The sequence below is a fragment of the Pelobates fuscus genome, chromosome 1 (assembly GCF_036172605.1).
Source record: "Pelobates fuscus isolate aPelFus1 chromosome 1, aPelFus1.pri, whole genome shotgun sequence".
NCBI lineage: Eukaryota > Metazoa > Chordata > Amphibia > Anura > Pelobatidae > Pelobates > Pelobates fuscus.
The window spans coordinates 437,519,616-437,536,405 of NC_086317.1; the positions used below are offsets into that span (position 1 = coordinate 437,519,616).

General features: G+C 36.4%; 1 protein-coding gene across 1 annotated transcript in view; it reads left to right on the plus strand.

Moving 5' to 3' along the window:
• Positions 1–15,829, plus strand: part of USP12 (ubiquitin specific peptidase 12) — a 71,870-nt gene extending 56,041 nt beyond the window's left edge. The window contains exons 5-9 of the mRNA XM_063429566.1: positions 1,962–2,038; positions 3,961–4,044; positions 10,145–10,342; positions 11,849–11,927; positions 13,039–15,829. Coding sequence (XP_063285636.1) covers positions 1,962–2,038; positions 3,961–4,044; positions 10,145–10,342; positions 11,849–11,927; positions 13,039–13,140 — 540 coding nt within the window. The 3' untranslated portion in view covers positions 13,141–15,829. The remainder of the gene's footprint in view (positions 1–1,961; positions 2,039–3,960; positions 4,045–10,144; positions 10,343–11,848; positions 11,928–13,038) is intronic.
• The last annotated feature ends 961 nt before the right edge of the window (positions 15,830–16,790 follow it).

The following is a 16,790-nucleotide window of genomic DNA, read 5'->3' on the forward strand; positions in this document are numbered from 1 at the left end:
CTGTAAATATGAGATTTCAGTCAAAAGTTCATAGAAAAAAATGGATTCATGTTGTATTGCTACAGTTTGTATGTAGAAGCACTATAGAAACTCTTGTATCAGTTTCAAATTCGCTGTTCCTCTGTAATAAATGGTGACACCAACCATTAAATATTTACTTAGGAATGAGTCTGTTTTGTGCTTCATATACTTAGAACTGGTTGACTGTAAGTGATTGTGCTTTTTTTTAAATAGCAAAACATTTGAGTTTCCAGGGGGAAATTGTGTTTTATGATATAACTGTATATGATATTCCAATAATTATTTTTGTGTCATGAGCTAAGATCAAAGTAGTAGGGATATTGGAAAGTTACTTTTGAGTTGGTGTAATCCTGAAACGGAAAAACAAATTAAATATATATATTATATATAGGCTTGTCCTTTTCATACATGTTTCCATAGTTGCCAGCAAACTTACTTGAGACAGACACAGTTGAAGTGTTTCTCCAAACCTTTTTGGTAAGAATTGGCCATATTGCCATTATTCTGTATGCCCCGTAGAATAAATGCTCAAAGAGTGTTTTAAAAGCAGCATTACCTGCCTCAACCCAGTGCCAGGCAAAACTCCTCATCTCTGCTTGGTGCACCCCGTTTGATATCACTGGATCCATATCAAAGACCAATGAAGCCTTTGATTGAGAGTTTAAAGGGCTGAGCGTAGATGCGCTCTGCGCCTTCAAGGGGAGAGGGAAATGGAGGGCATAGAGCTTGGAGGGAGGGTGAGGATTTAAAAAAATAATAATAAAAGAAAATATATATATATATATATATATATGATGTGATTAGGTGGAGAAAGGGCTTTTCTCTTTCTTGGTGGGGGGGGAACACAAGAGCTTCTCTGTTGCAGGCTTTGCACAGAATTAACATTAGGCAGCCCGGAACAGAGTTCTGGGAGTGTGACTTGCTTCCAGCACACAATTAAAAATATCTTTAGATGGGCAGCGTTTCAAGCTGAAACACTGCACATCCAGACTCCTACCTCCGTGACCACTTCAAAAAGCCGAAGTGGTCATGGTGGTTGCAGTAACTTTTTAAACACATTTGTGAGAGAGAAATATAATTTGTGATAGAACAGAATCTGGCTTGGAAACGTCTCCACTATGAGGCTTGTAAGAGTGGTTTGAAATTGGTCTTTCCATTTCGTGCAGTGTTGGATACTAAAAATTAATAATGGTGGCTCTAAACGTAAATTTAAAAGTAGGTTCGTTGCAGGTTGATAAGTTCAGTCGGTAAAAAGCTATTGCCAATTACGATTTGTTGGGTATGTTGTCCAACAGGAGGACTAAGTTAATAAGTTAGGGGGAAAAATGACAATACTTGGAGACAGCCATCAGTTGCATATGGAAGCTTGTACTAGTGGAAGGACTTTTACTTCCAGATTAGTTTTGTGAAAGTGTTTGATAGTATACCGGTAGCTTTATAAAGGGAAAACGTGCTTATTGTGGTGCAAAGTGCTAAATGTTGAAAGTGCCCATAGTGATTTCTCCTTATTGTACGTTCTGCCCCCAAATCCCATATTTTATGAAAGATCATAGGATGTTACGTGCAAATGATACATTTTTAATCCATAGGTTTAGTTGCTGTAGCTACGTGCACAATGCTAATTTAGTTATAGTTATGCATGGTTCTGTAATATCCAAGTCTATTGTATTTTGTTATTACAGTAGTGATGTAATCCTGTTAATTTTATAAATATTTATTATTAAAATTACTAGGAACACTTGAGTCTAAGCTCCATAACAAGTACAGCATGCTGCAGTGGTTATGGTGCCAGAAGTGGCCTTCTCATGATTGTAAGCAGGCCATCATAGGTAAAAATACACAGGGCCATAAACCCTGGAAGATTAGCAGCCAGAAATAGCACTTGGCTAAAGCAGTTACATTTCACGGTTTTGATGTGGATTTTTTTTTTCTTTCTTCAGATAAGCAGCAAAGATGAAGATTTTTTAGATCTTTCTGTTGATGTGGAACAAAATACTTCGATCACTCATTGTTTAAGGTAAACAAATCAGTCTTTTCTTTCACACTTATTAACAGCATTTTTTCACAGCAACGCTGTTTGCTGATCTCCAGTAAATCATAAATGAAGTTGCAGGGTTTTCTTTCATTATCCAGACTTGGTAGAACTGTTGTTTTTGTGTGTGCCGTACGCACATTTTCAGAATCGCCGATATTTGTAGATACCCTAATATCTTTCTAGACTGTAAAAATTGAAATGTTTTTTATTTATTTTTTATTTTATTTTAATTGGAAATAAATTGGTCATTAATATCCGTGTTGGTCATTATTAGGCAGCTTGCTGTGTTGTTGTTATTTTATTTATATAGTGCCAGCAAATTCCATCGCGCTGTACAATGTGTGGTCTGAATTTTATACAATGTTGCTTCAAGAGTGAATACTTTCATTGTAAAACACAAAAGTGTTTTGCGTGTATGCATATTACCATGGCAACAAGTAATTCCTTGTAGCAACAGGAATATCACCTAACTTTGCCTAACCGAAATACCCCTGGAAAATTCATTTTGGCACCTTAAAGGACCACTTTTTTCCAGCGCTGGGCTCCCTCGGCGCTGGTACTCTCCTCCCTCTTCTGACGTCCCTGGCTGCATGCGCGGCAAGAGCTGTGCGCGCATTCAGCCAGTCCATAGGAAAGCATTCTCAATTAACCCTAAAGTAAACATAGCAGTTTCTCTGAAACTGCTATGTTTACAGCAAAAAGGGTTAAACCTAGCTGGACCTGGCACCTAGACCACTTCATTAAGCTGAAGTGATCTTGGGTGCCTGTAGTGGTCCTTTAAAGCATCCTGAAAGAGAGAAATATGGTTGGGCTTCATTCTAGTTTATAATATATAAAAATAATGAAAGAAGTATTTATTATGAATTGTGCATTCCGCATGATGTCATGGGCTTCCAAAGCCCATCTGTAAATGCTAGTGCAGTGTTTACTGGGATGAATAAAGCAGCAGAAGTAAGTAAAAGGTTATTTAGTAATTGAGGTTAATTAGTGTTCCGAGTTACAGTAAGGTGTCTTTTTTTTTATTTTTATAAATAACATTTACATTTTCAACAATCTGTTTTTTGCTTTGTCATCATGGGGTATTCTGTGAAGGTTTGTGTAGAGCAATAAATTAATTTATCTATTATAGCACAAGGCGGCAACATAAAAATGTGCAAAAATGAAGGGGTCTGAATGCTTTGAGTGCACTGTAGCTGAACATAATTTGGTGTCTTGTACACGAGTAGTACACATCAGGTTTACAAAATGCACATTAAAAACCTTATGTGTGAATGCAAAAAGAAACAGATTGAATATTTAGTAGACATTGGAAGATAAATGGCTACGAAAAAAGTGTAAAAATACCCATAGGTAAATACTTGTGTCTGGTCCGCCTCCTTGGCTGTCATCATTATAATTTGCTTTCCCACAGGCAAGCGTTGGGAGGCTATTGCACATGTGAGGCAAAACACAGCCCAGGCCAATCAGCATCTCCTTATAGAGATGCATTGATTCAAATCATCTCTATGAGAAAAGTTAATCTTCTCCAAGCACTGCCTCAGGAAGCACCTTTAGTGACTGTCTGAGGAGTGGCCACTAGAGATGTCCCTAGGCTGTAATGTAAACACTGCCTTTTCTATGAAAAGGCAGTGTTTACATTAAAAAGCCTGCAGGGACAGGCCATACTCATCAGAACAACTACAATAAACTGAAGTTGTCCTGGTGACTATAGTGTCCCTTTAAGCATTATGCCTACATACACGAATAACTACTACATTTCCCAGACATCTCTGTATACTGTGGTAGCTATTATCAGTAAAGTAAAAATTGAATTTACATTGTGCAAATGTTCTTTTGGTTATTTTCGAATGGAACAAGTGCGATACATTTGTTTTACATTTTGTTCATTTATTTTTTTCCCACAGGGGGTTTAGCAACACAGAAACCCTTTGTAGTGAATATAAATATTACTGTGAAGAATGTCGCAGTAAACAGGAAGCACACAAAAGGTAATGCAAGCAGACCAAAATGTTAATGTATGTGTACTTTATACCAATGCTCTTATCCATAATCTTATTAAAATGTAACTGGGTACTTGCTCTAGAATGCAATGTTAGTGTGCTCACAACATTCTGTATGTGTTAATTTTCCCTCTTTCTGATTTAGTAAATCCAAATATTGTGCATCATTTTAGAGTCACATGGAGATTGTTTTTGTTACCATACCTGTCAGTATGCATTAGTCAAATCTTTAAACAGTAAAAAAACTATTGAAAAACAAAAAAATTTAAAGTTTGCCTATTATATTTTATACACAGTTAGAATACAGCAGATTCATTTGTGTTTCTGATTTGTGGAGTACCCCATGTGGCTGGTGCTTTCAGCTGTTTTTTGATTGACAATAGACTTGTGCAAAAATTTGGTTGAGACGATTTTTCCATTTCCATTCCATTTCAAATTTATTTATTTTTTTTAAAATTGAAAAAGACTCGGAGGTAAATCCCAGACGGATCGATTCGTTAGGGCGCAGATCAAAAGGCATTGGCTTTTAAAGGCTCCGTCTTAAACGGTCATTTTCACAATTCTCACTATATTAGGGTTCAAAGTTTTTACTTGCTACTAACCATTGGTGATTGAAAATTGATCCCCAGTGATCCCCAGTGAGTGTTTTTACTCCATGCATTGTGGAGTAACTATTAGGTACTGGCTAGCATAGTTTGACATGACATTTTAAGCCCTGGTTACATGTAAACACCAAGGAGTGTGTTAATTATCAGCTTTATAATGTTTGTTTTGGTGCTTTGAGTACCCCTTTAGAGGCCCAACTTTAACTTGATAAGGCAGTTTTGAAATATAGTTTCCTTGCTGTCTCACTGCTCAATTCTCTGCCATTTAGGAGTTAAATAATTTTTTGTTTGTTTTACAAAGCTCTAGCCATACCTCCCCTTGCTGTGACTCACACGGCTTTATGAAAGACTGCATAAACAAAATTATTTAACTGCTAAATGGCAGAGAATTGACTTCAAAGGCACGATCTATACACCAAAACTTCTTCATTAAACTAAACTTGTGTTGATGCTTAGTGTGTCCCTTTAAACTTCATCATTGTTATGGGAGCTTAATCAGTTCACTACACAAAGCACCTCAGAGTAACTACCTGTTAAACTTTCCATCTAACCATTTTATAATCATATACAACATTTTTCATATTTTATTTTTTTTGCTGTGAATTTTGTAAACTTTATTTATTCTACTGCAGTAAATATTCTGTTCCCCAAATACAGAAATGTTCTTCGTGTTTACCTGTGACAGTTTTTTGTGTGAAATTATTGGGCCAGGTTCTGGACATGTGTATATAGAATGTAAAATTTGAAGATTGGATGCTTGGCTTATGTATGTAGTTTTTGGATCATGATATTTGTTTTAAAGAATGGAGTCGGGTGGAGAATTCTGAGGAATGAGGACTGTGACTGTACTTATACCAAAGCTTCTCTGTCTTAATTGGTGTCAGTTAGACGTTGGTTGCCTTCATAGTTGTAATGTGCCCATTTTAAATGGAATGAGGGTGACAGCCCAGTGTTTCCCAGCATTCCGTTTCCTTATAAGGGACTCCCATGGTAGGGGTGTCACTATAGGGACTGTTTTTGCAACTATCCAAGTGCAGCACTGTTCTTTCTATAGTGTCCCTTTAAGAATTGTATTTTTGGCGTTGATTTCTCTGGCTCCTAACTTTTATAGCTGGCTCCTAGATTCCAAGCAAATTGTCACCGTGCACATTGTCGCCGGATATAGTGAACTTCTATGCTTGTAGACAGTGTTGTGAGTGCAACTGCAAGGGAAAGCCTTGATCTGCCCTCGCTTCTTTATGTATCGGAGCCTTACATGCTATCTTCACCTTACTGCCTTCTTTACTAGTTCTTTGGTGTTGATATATTCCCTCCCTTACCCACCTCGGAACATGCTCTGAGTAGGTAAAATGGTCCAATTAAATACTTCTTTATGAGAAGCTTTTGATTGGACCACCAAAGGGCGGTGGTGACGTGGACTGGGAGTGGAAACCAGTGGTGGGAGCTTCGCCTGGTGCTGGATTCGAGGTAAGTTTAGAGCTTATTTTGCTGGCTTTTTATTTTAAAATGGGAGTTGGTCAGAAAAAGGTTATAGTAACCCTTTTGGTACCAATGTGTAAAACACCTTGGAACAGTTTAACCCATAACACCCTATTAGCTGTACTTGCACAAGTGGATAATTTTTGCTAAATCTTGGCTATAAACATTGGGAGGGTTACCTGGTCCAAAAAAGTATTGATACACAATGCTGTACACTTTGGTCTTCCTACTTCTTCTCAGCAGTAAAAAAAAAAAAAAAAAAAAACACACATGCTGCAGGGTCTATACTCACAAAGAGTGAAATTGGACGATCGGCATAGATAGAGCTGTCTGTATATCAGTCATGTGTTATGCTGCTGTACACAAAGGGTTCTTAGCTATGAATTCCATGATATGCTCTACTTGTTACAGAAAACCCTCTATCCAGAGTGACAGACTATTATACAGTTTATTAAATGCTTTTGAATGATGGTTAGATGTAGTAGCATTAGGAAACAATTTGTATATTCTGAGTATGTCCAAACTGTATTCAAAATAGTTCTTTGACCAGGCAAAGCAAGAGAAAGTAGATGACAGGGTATGACTGAGAAATGTTAAATGTTTAGAGAACTAAAATGGCAGGGACAGTTATTTTCATTTTTTTTTCTGCTCAACTTGCTGATTCTCATTTAAACAGACTTTGTAGGAGCTTTGTAGGAGTGTGTGTCCCGCCATCATCCCCTCCCCCACTTTTTAGTAAATAAAACCCTGGAAAAATAGCTTAAAATTTCCTTGAATTTGCCGTCACCATGCATCATCCTTTAGGGTTCCTGATCCAATCAAACCTGTGTAGAGTGGGCTGCATACACAGAGAGAGCTTGGGAGTCTGTTGTATGTGCAGGTGTGTGTATCTGTGTGTGTGTGTGTGTGTATATTTGACACACAGAGACTCACTGGCACATAGTGGCACACAGATGCACTCACAGTGTGTATCTGTGTGTGTATGTATGTATCTGTGTTTGTATGTGTATCAAGGTGTGTGTATCTGTGTTTGTATGTGCTAGTGTGTATGAATCTGACACACAGATACACACACACACTGGCAGATAGTGGCACACAGACACACAGTGTTTATCTGTATCTGTGTGTCTAGGTGTGTGTATCTATGTTTCAAAGTGTGTGTATCTGTGTTTGTATGTGCCGTTGTGTGTCAAGGTGTGTATATCTGTGTTTGTATGCGCCAGTGTGTGTATCTGTGTGTGTGTGTGTGCATCTGACACAAAGATATACACACACACACTGGCACATAGTGGCACACAGATACACACTGACACACACCTTGACACACAAATACACACACTCAGATACACACTGGCACATACAAACACACACACAGATACACACTGGCACATACACACACATACAAACATATACACTCTCGCACACTCACTGACAAACACACATACATCCTTTGATAGACACACAAACACATACAAACTCCCTAACACACACATACAATTTGTAAAAAACATTTTTACATTTTACTCCACCCAGCCTTTAGGAATGCTGGCATGGAGTGGGGCTGCATGGGCGGCTGGCATGGAGTCCCTTGGGTCCTGCTGGGCGGCTGGCATGGAGTCTCTGACGTCATATTCCGGCTCCAGCATCACTGCTGTGCGCGCGAGGGTGCTGAGCAGGGAGATTACTGATCACTGCTCACTCGCAGCCTGTGGCCATATTATTTTAAAAAATTTTGTCGGAATCCCAATTAGTGTTCCGCGGAACACCAATTTGGAAATGTTACCCTAAGGAAAAGCAATGCCTGGAAGGGGAAAGTAGCAAGGAGGGGCAGACTGTGTGTGAAAGGGCAGTAGCAAGAAGAGTGAAAGACAAAATGATTTATTGCTGGAGGTTTGAACAGTTAATCTGAGAATGGTGAGATATAACATACGTTTTTATGAAAATATTGGGGAGTTTTAAGTCAGGGCTTGACAAACCTGCATAAAATCTAGGAACCAGCTAAAAAAAAAAAATAGGAGCCAGGTTTTTTTTAAACTAACAAAGTTTATTTTTCAATGTCAAAAATACAATACTTAAAGGACACCATAGTCATCAGAACCACTACAGCTCAATGTATCCTGTGTATGTAGTCTTTTAAATGTAAACACTGCTTTTACAGAGAAAAGGCAGTGTTTACTTTGCTGCCTAGTAACACCTCTAGTGACAGTCAATCAGATGGCCACTAGAGATGATTCCTAGTCCAGTTCTGCATGGTGAGCAGCACCTACGTTCACCGTCTCTACACTCTACCTGAGGGCGCAGACGCATTCAGACAAACACACAATTTTTCTCACTGACAAATCATTTTTATTTAAATTTATGGCCCCCAGCCTCCGTGCCTTTGGGAGAGCTGGAGTGGATCCTTTCCCTGGGGTCCAGTGAGGATTCTGTAATCTTCAAACTCTTCTTGCTCTGCAGAGCAAGGACTGCAGGAAGATTTCTGCTCCCTCGCCGCTCCACTCTCCCTAAGCCAGCCACATCCACCCTCCTTAGGCCTGACAAAATACTCCGGATTTGTCTATCCCCGTTTTAACATGCTATGGAAAGCAAGTCTATTCTTCCCAAACAGGCCTGTGTTGAAGAGATGTGTCTTGCAGTAAGTGTAACACACACTAAAAACCTGATTGATAGTCCCAGCGGGTGAGGGGTAATGGAAACAAATTTAAAGATTGGCTTTTAAGAAACTCTTAATTGTATAGCAGAGTCAAGTCATGTGATTATGGTCTATTTTGGGTATGAACATGAAATCTTGTAACCATTATGCTTTCATCACCCTCGCCGACTGCAAGTGTAAATTAGTGTAACTACAAGTCCTATATTTAGCAGGTTAAATGTAGCAAGTCCAAGGACCCTCTCGCTAAAGTAATTTTCAGGAGGCTTAAGCCCCAGAATACACTACATACTTTTATATCATTAGAATGTACGCAATACAAATCTTTTAAATGAACCTGTTAATGCTCACAAGTTGCTGTCACAAAGGTTCACGAGTTACACATATAACAAAAACTGGCATGTATCGTAATCTTATTCTAGAAAATATTTTTAGCTTTTCTCTTGGCAAGGGAACACAGTGTGATGGTTATTATGTTATATGAAACATGTCATATCAAACATGAATAATGGGTCGGGTAGAGAACAAAAAGGACAACGCATGATTGGGTGCTAGTTAGTGATTCACTGTAAAACTATTATGTCCTTCAAGCCCTGGGGTGACGGGTATTTGTTTGAGAGTAGCAAACCAGATATGATACATCCTCCTGATGTTGGGGAAAATAGGACCAGTAGTTTATAACTAATGAAGGCATGTTTTTCAGTGTATTGTGGTGAGGTAGCTGAAAGGAGAGCATAGTCTGTGGGACAACCTGGTAGTCGAGGCATATCCCGTGTTTAACTTGGTGTAGAACCATATGGGAAGACCTACTGATCCATGGTTGCCAAGATGCAGTTAAAAGAAACTAGGGCAATAAGGAAAATTAGCCTATATCCAGTGGCCAAATTTTACAAGTTTTACACTGAAAGTAAAAAAAATTGCAGAATTTTTGTCTCTTTTGGGAGGAATTCTTTCTTGCTACTCCCTTTTTACAGGAGTTTTTGACATCCCTTTTAACAGCCTTTTATTCCAGTAAAATATAGTTATATTAACTGTTGTGGATTTTTTTTTTATGCAATGGAAGCTAACCTCCTATAAAGCTATTTTTTGATGTTGTGCAGTTCCTATTATCCTGTGCTAGAATATCATGAACCACCATTAGTGAATATTTTGAGAGGGACTGGTTCTTGGGTTATATTACCCATAAGATAACAAAAGAACAGAATAGGGACATAGTGTTCAGCAAATGTATCAAGAACGTTTGTCACATAGAGCTTTACAATATCACACCTCCAGATAGAACTCTCCTTTGTAAAAGTAACGTGCCCTTTTGCTGGTTTTAGTTAATTTCATCTTTATCTTGTTCTCCTTCCAGGATGAAGGTAAAAAAGCTGCCTATGATTTTAGCTCTCCACCTAAAGAGGTTCAAGTATATGGATCAACTACATCGATATACAAAACTCTCATATAGGGTAGTTTTTCCTTTAGAGCTTCGACTTTTTAATACATCGGGAGATGCCACGAACCCTGACAGAATGTATGACCTTGTAGCTGTGGTGGTCCACTGTGGAAGGTAATTTATTTTAATTGTTTGTGTGGGATTTTACTGGTGGCATTTTTAAAAAAGGGGTCTAGTCTTAATAACAGTAACTGTACTGTAATTAATGGAATCACGTGTTAAAATAATTTTGCTCTTATAGAAACTAATATATTTAATTTAACTTTTATGGAGAATATCCCATGAAACGAACAGCAATTTACTCAACTCCAGAACATTTACAATTGATCCAAACAAATTGTATCAATTACAAAGATACACGCAGGAAAATAATAGCTTATGTATTCAGTAAGACGAATGATCTTTATAAATAGATGTGGGGTTCCGTTTTAATTAACTCGTACAGTATGGTCATTTGTCCAATTGGACACCCCCCTACAATATTTAAAATGATATATGTACAATATGGTGTGTCCACTACCATGGTTTAAAGGCATGATTTTTTTCTTCCACAGTCCCCACTCCCATGGGCATTTAGGTTTACATTAAATTCTCAAAATTGCTGCTTCCTGTGCCATGTCAATGCTGTGACTTACAAACAGCTGAAAGAACAAGCTGTGCCTCAAAAAAGTGATAATTCATTTTTTTCAGAACATTTCAGAAACTCACTGTAATAAAATTACTTTTTTGTTACTTTAAGTGTTGGGTATTTTTTTTTTCATGCTCTCAAATGAATCTGTTGACGTATTTGTGTCGTCATCTTCATTAAAAAAAAAAAAAGAAAATCAAATCCTAGTTTATTGAATGGAACATTGTGCGTCACAAAAAAAATAGATGTTATTATTAAAACCTGATACAGTTCTCATCATGAGCTGCTTAAATGAGATAACATTGCCATCATGACTTTCTGCCCAGTTAAAGGGAATATGTGTTATAAAATTTTATATTCAGATGGGTATAGATTAACTGTGCTAGAAATTACACCAGTACACAAGTAAATCTTGTTCTTTCACCACCTCGATGACATTCACAAATGGATTGGATACATGCAGGCACATGAAGTTGCCCTGTTGGCAAATGACACAATTACCATCCCACAATTAGTTCATTAATTCATAGCTATGCCATTAATTGTTGTATGAATCCTCTTTCCATTTGAGGGCAAACAACTGCTTCTAATCCTACGACTTTGTTTTTTTAATAGTACTTTGGCTAACACAAATTTACGCATGTTTGTCAAGGATGGCTTGATTAACTAGATTATGTTTTTATAGTAAATTGGGAAATGATCGTTTTAGCAGTAAGCTACAATCACTCTGTGCCTGTTTTGAAATGCAATCTTTACTCTAAAATAGCTAAACTGTGACTATATGGGAATTGGCCATTTTTTCCATATTAGCACTTTTGCCTACATTTTTAACTTGTTATTAATATCATTAAAATGTAATGTTAATGCTACATGCCATTTTCTTTGTCATCTTCTCAAAAAATGGTATCCCTTAACCTTCAGTCGTTATGGCATTGCTTAAATTAACAAAAATAAAATGGCTTTGTTTTTTTTTTGTTTTTCTGTCTTAATAGTGGCCCGAACAGAGGACATTATATTGCAATAGTAAAGAGTCATGATTTCTGGCTGCTGTTTGATGATGATATTGTAGAGGTAAGTGGCAGCATGATTGAATAATAGAAACACAAATACAGTAATCTTTAAATGAACTCAGTCATACACACACACACACTTTATGTTTATACTGTTTTATAAAACTGTGAAGTAATACTTATGATATATATGCATACCTTATGATTGAGTTTTCCTTTTCCAAGATCGTAACACACATTCTTGCCAGGTGCTGGGCTTTAGCTACCTGTCAATTAACAACACCTACACCATCCCACATTTTATAGATGATGTTTAATTTGGCTGCGACAATCCACATATGAAACTGCCTACTCAAATGTTTTAGTTCAGGATCCTCAACCACTTAACCAGAGATGGACTTTATATGTGCAAATTGGCATTTTAATAAAATCTTGCCGTAATGTCTCTTTAATGGGTCACCATTCCTTTTTTAAATATGGAGAGGAAACAAAAAAAAGGTTAAAAGGATTGGTGTGGACTAATTGTAGTTGTAGTTCCAATTTTTCTAAAATTCATTATTAACTTGGTCATTCACATAAATCATGAATTAAAAGTGGGCCTTTAGTTGTTTGCTGAAAGCAATAGTTTCTTTGTGTTATTAGCATATCCATACAGCATAAAGCCACAGTAAAGAAAAAAATATTGCTTATTTGAATGGTCATATGTTAGTATCTTGCTAATCTAACAGGTGTGCTACATTTCTTCTGAGTTACCTTAATGTTTTTTTACAGCATTTCCTTAGCAGTAAGAGAAAATGAAACCACATTATTGTAACTCACAAAGTACAGTTTTCACATCATTTTATACTTCAGTTACAAAAATGTATTTCATGCAGTATCTTTTTTGCCTTTATCCCCTTAAGGACAAAACTTCTGGAATAAAAGGGAATCATGACATGTCACACGTCATGTGTCCTTAAGGGGTTAAAGGAATGCTATAGGGTCAGGAAGACAAACGTGTACAAATAATCTGGTTTTATTTATAGAGCAAGAACTTTACTTTGAGTCTGTAGGGAATCAATTTTTAAGATTTTTAATGTATTGATCTTGAGTATTGCTTGTAACTTTTCAAGTCCTTTTTTTATTTTTTATTATTATTAATTCTTCATGTTTGATGTGCTTATATTGTCCAGAAAATAGATGCACAAGCTATAGAAGAATTCTACGGGTTGACATCGGACATCTCAAAGAACTCTGAATCTGGTTACATCCTCTTTTACCAGTCTCGAGATTAAATGAGAACTGTGACAATAAGATACATTCTGCCTCATTTCTTCTCTGGATCATCTGATAAGAAGAAGCAAGCACTGAAATAAATATATATAATACATAAAAAGGAACGGAGAAAAAACAATTGACACCGGGAGCTCAGGGGGGCATTAGCGTAGTTTGCACATGGCGAAGCAAAGAATATGGATAAGGAAAACAAAGCAGTTCATATCATAGTTGATTTCATTTGCTCAGGTATCATGCTTACCATAAAATTCCATCCGTACTACTAAGCTTAAACAGAAATGGCTGTTTCTCTCCCTTCTCTCTTCCCTACAGCTAACCATCACAACAACAGTTTGGAGTGTAGTAGTTTAATGGAAGGTAGAGCAGCCTGCACTTTTTGTAATGACCATTCTATGCCACAAAAGAAAAAAAATATATAGTTTTCAAACAAAGAAACAGATTATGCTATGAAGAAAAACAGATGTTTGCGCCCAGCAACCGCAATTGCCTTTCTTAAAGACGACACCACGTTGAAATTGCATTTGCGTTTCTTAGAATCAATATTGTGTATTTGAACGTCTGATAAAAACTGCAGTGTTGTGACGTTGTGAGGTCGGGAACAGTGACTCTGAACGGTGTCCTTTATTCCCCTATTGTTTGGGGAACAACCATTATCTTCTATTTATTGGAGGTGTCACATATGCTGGCTTATCTTGTAGCTCGTACCCCAGATATATAATCATTACTTTAATACAATTATGTAATTCACTAAGTTAATTTAAGATTGTCATGTTTTCTGTTTGTAGAGGAATTAATTTATTGGTCAGAGGCTGCCGTTTACTGTAATTCAGAGGAACAGTCATAATCTGCAACACAGTAAAAATATATATATATGGGTTTTGGAATTCGTAGGATGTGACTTGCTGCAATGTGTAAAAAGACAGCGATCCGAAACTTTTTTTTCTTCCTCACACTCCTAAGTCCTTGGATTTGTAATATGTTCCACAATATCATCAATTGTTGTTGTGAAATGCCACTCTGTGTTTCAGACCATCACCGCATTCTGCTTTTTTTTTTTTAAATTTATGTCCTTTTATTGCATATGATACTACATATGCAAACTAACAGTTCACACTCACTTGTCAGGGTTCATTTCAGTGACTTTCTTGCAGGTGCTAGTAAATTAATGCCTGTCGACAGATGGACACCTTTCGACCACGTCATTTACCGTGTAGTAATGAGACAACGTTTCAGTACAAGAATTTATCTAGCCTGGTAGAAAGGGGTTGATGTGTTGGAATTAATGGACTTTATTGGTGATAATACTAGGATGTTGGGAATGTTACTATTGTACAATATGTCCCCTAGACATCATTTTATAATAGCTCCAATATTTTTCCAATGGACATTTTCGTAAAACATTTGTTACAACAAATATGAAAAAGATTAGGTTCTAAAGATTTTCCAACCCCATAGTGAGTGGTTACCTTTTTAAACAAAAATTAGTTTTTTGTTTTCTTTTTCCTCGAAAAAATATGTTCTAGTTGGACTTTGAGATTTCAATCATGGCAGCACCACGCAATATGTATAATGTAAAGTTTTATGTATTCTTTTGTGGTTTGTACCATTTGTATGGTGTATGACAGAGCATGAATGTAATGCCTGGGAAATGGAATGAATGTGTAACTAAAATGTTGACAGTCAGGCTTCGACCCATGTGTTGCCATTCTCATTTTCATGGTGTGGTATGAAAAAAAAAAAAAAAAGATATATTTCCAAGATTGTTTTATACACATTTGTGACCTATTTCAAATTAAAATGGGCCATATTAGTGGGTTTTTTGTTTTTTTTTATGTTCAGTAAACTTAAAAGGTATGCAGTGTCAGCCATTGACAATTTAGTTAATGTATGTTACAATTGTCTTCTGCTGCTAATCTCAGAACCATGCTTTACTACTTGTAAACACTTATATTGGCTCAGGAAACTCATTTTCTGGCCTGAAAGTCAACTTTATAATGCTGAATAGTTATCCTAAGCACTGCTGTTAGTGTGACTCTGCTGTCGATTGCTCCCTTTCCAGTTAGGAAAGGGACGAGACAATCTGTAATTTAGAAGTGAGAATAATTTTCCACAGGCATGTCATCATTTTGTAAGTCTCGGCTCTCCTTAAATTAAGACTCTTGTCATTTTTTTGGCGGCTATATTTTGTTTTTCCCAGTTTAAAGCTGATAAAACTAACTGAGCTTTAACACGTGTTCTCTTCGTGGTCTGTCGGATTATCATTTAAACAGACAAGTGCTACTTTCCAGAACTTCATTTGGCATTGCATGTTCATTTCAGCATGCTGTCTCGCATGCTAAATACATATTGGAACACCCATAGAGATTATTTATTAAGCATATAATGTAATTCGCCCTTATCTGCCATGCAAACAGTGTAATAGACTACTATAAGGGCAAGTCTACTGGCAGACGGACCCTTCCAACATTTAATGCGCAGAAATGTCCTCAGACATTTTTAAAAACATTTTTTGCAGGAGAAAAATAAGGTTGTTTTTTTTGGAGTAATTGTAAGTTATTTTTAAATCACTCCTTTTTCCTTACTACAATACTTATGCCTTTGTTCATCTCCCACCTAAATGTTGTACTGAATTACTTTTTGTAATTTTTAATCCATCTAGAACCCTTTTTTTTTTTTTAATAAATTAATATATTTTTTTTAATCCTGAAGGCATGTAAGCAACATAACATGTTCTTCTGCTCTACAGAATATATCCAAGCTTGGTTAGAGCTGTGGCCATAGTTTGGATGTTCCATCGTTGTTCAAAGTATGACACTATATGAGATCACATTTTCTTACCGTAATGGGCAACCTTGTTTGTGCAAATATCTTTGAGCTTTGTCAGCCTGGAGACTGCGGTTGTATCAGGCTAAATAAAGTTCACAAACCTTTGCGGTGCATCGGGCCTCCATGATTATTCTGTTCCAGAATATATATATATATTTTTTTTCCTCCAAAAACTGACACGTTGATATTTTTAATTTGAAGGAAAGCCAAGATTTCTTTTCAGTTTTAATAATGAGTGTGTATAGGATTCATTTTTATTATATTTTTTGTCATTTTCACAACTGCAGCCCGTTTAATAGTTTTTGTGTTTTTTTTTTTTTTTTTTTAATTTTTATTGAATTTTGAGGTGGTGGTTCAAAACAAGTTAATTTTTACTTCTAGTGCAGCTGAAAATGAATTTAAATTGTTTCAAATGTTAATGTCAAAATTTAGCAATTTATTAAAAAAATATATATATATATTAACCAGGCAAAATGACCAACATATGAAGCATTATAGAAATATTTTTTAGGGGTAGAAAAGGCAGGGAGTTTTCAGTTGTAAATAGTGGAACTGATTGCTGTGTAACTATATAATTGTTAATTTGGACCTCAGTCCATTATTTTGTATATTGGAAACAAGAATTTTATTAAATAATGTATGTTATTTGTTAACATACTAGATGTATTAAACAACATATAAATTATAAAACGTTGCACTTTTGATACAGATTTATAGATGTTTGGCGGGGTATTAAAGGGCTTGCTTGAAATAACCTGTTGTGTTATGATTTCCTGTTCTAAAGAAATAAATGAAAGTGTAAGCAACACAAAACAAGTGTCAG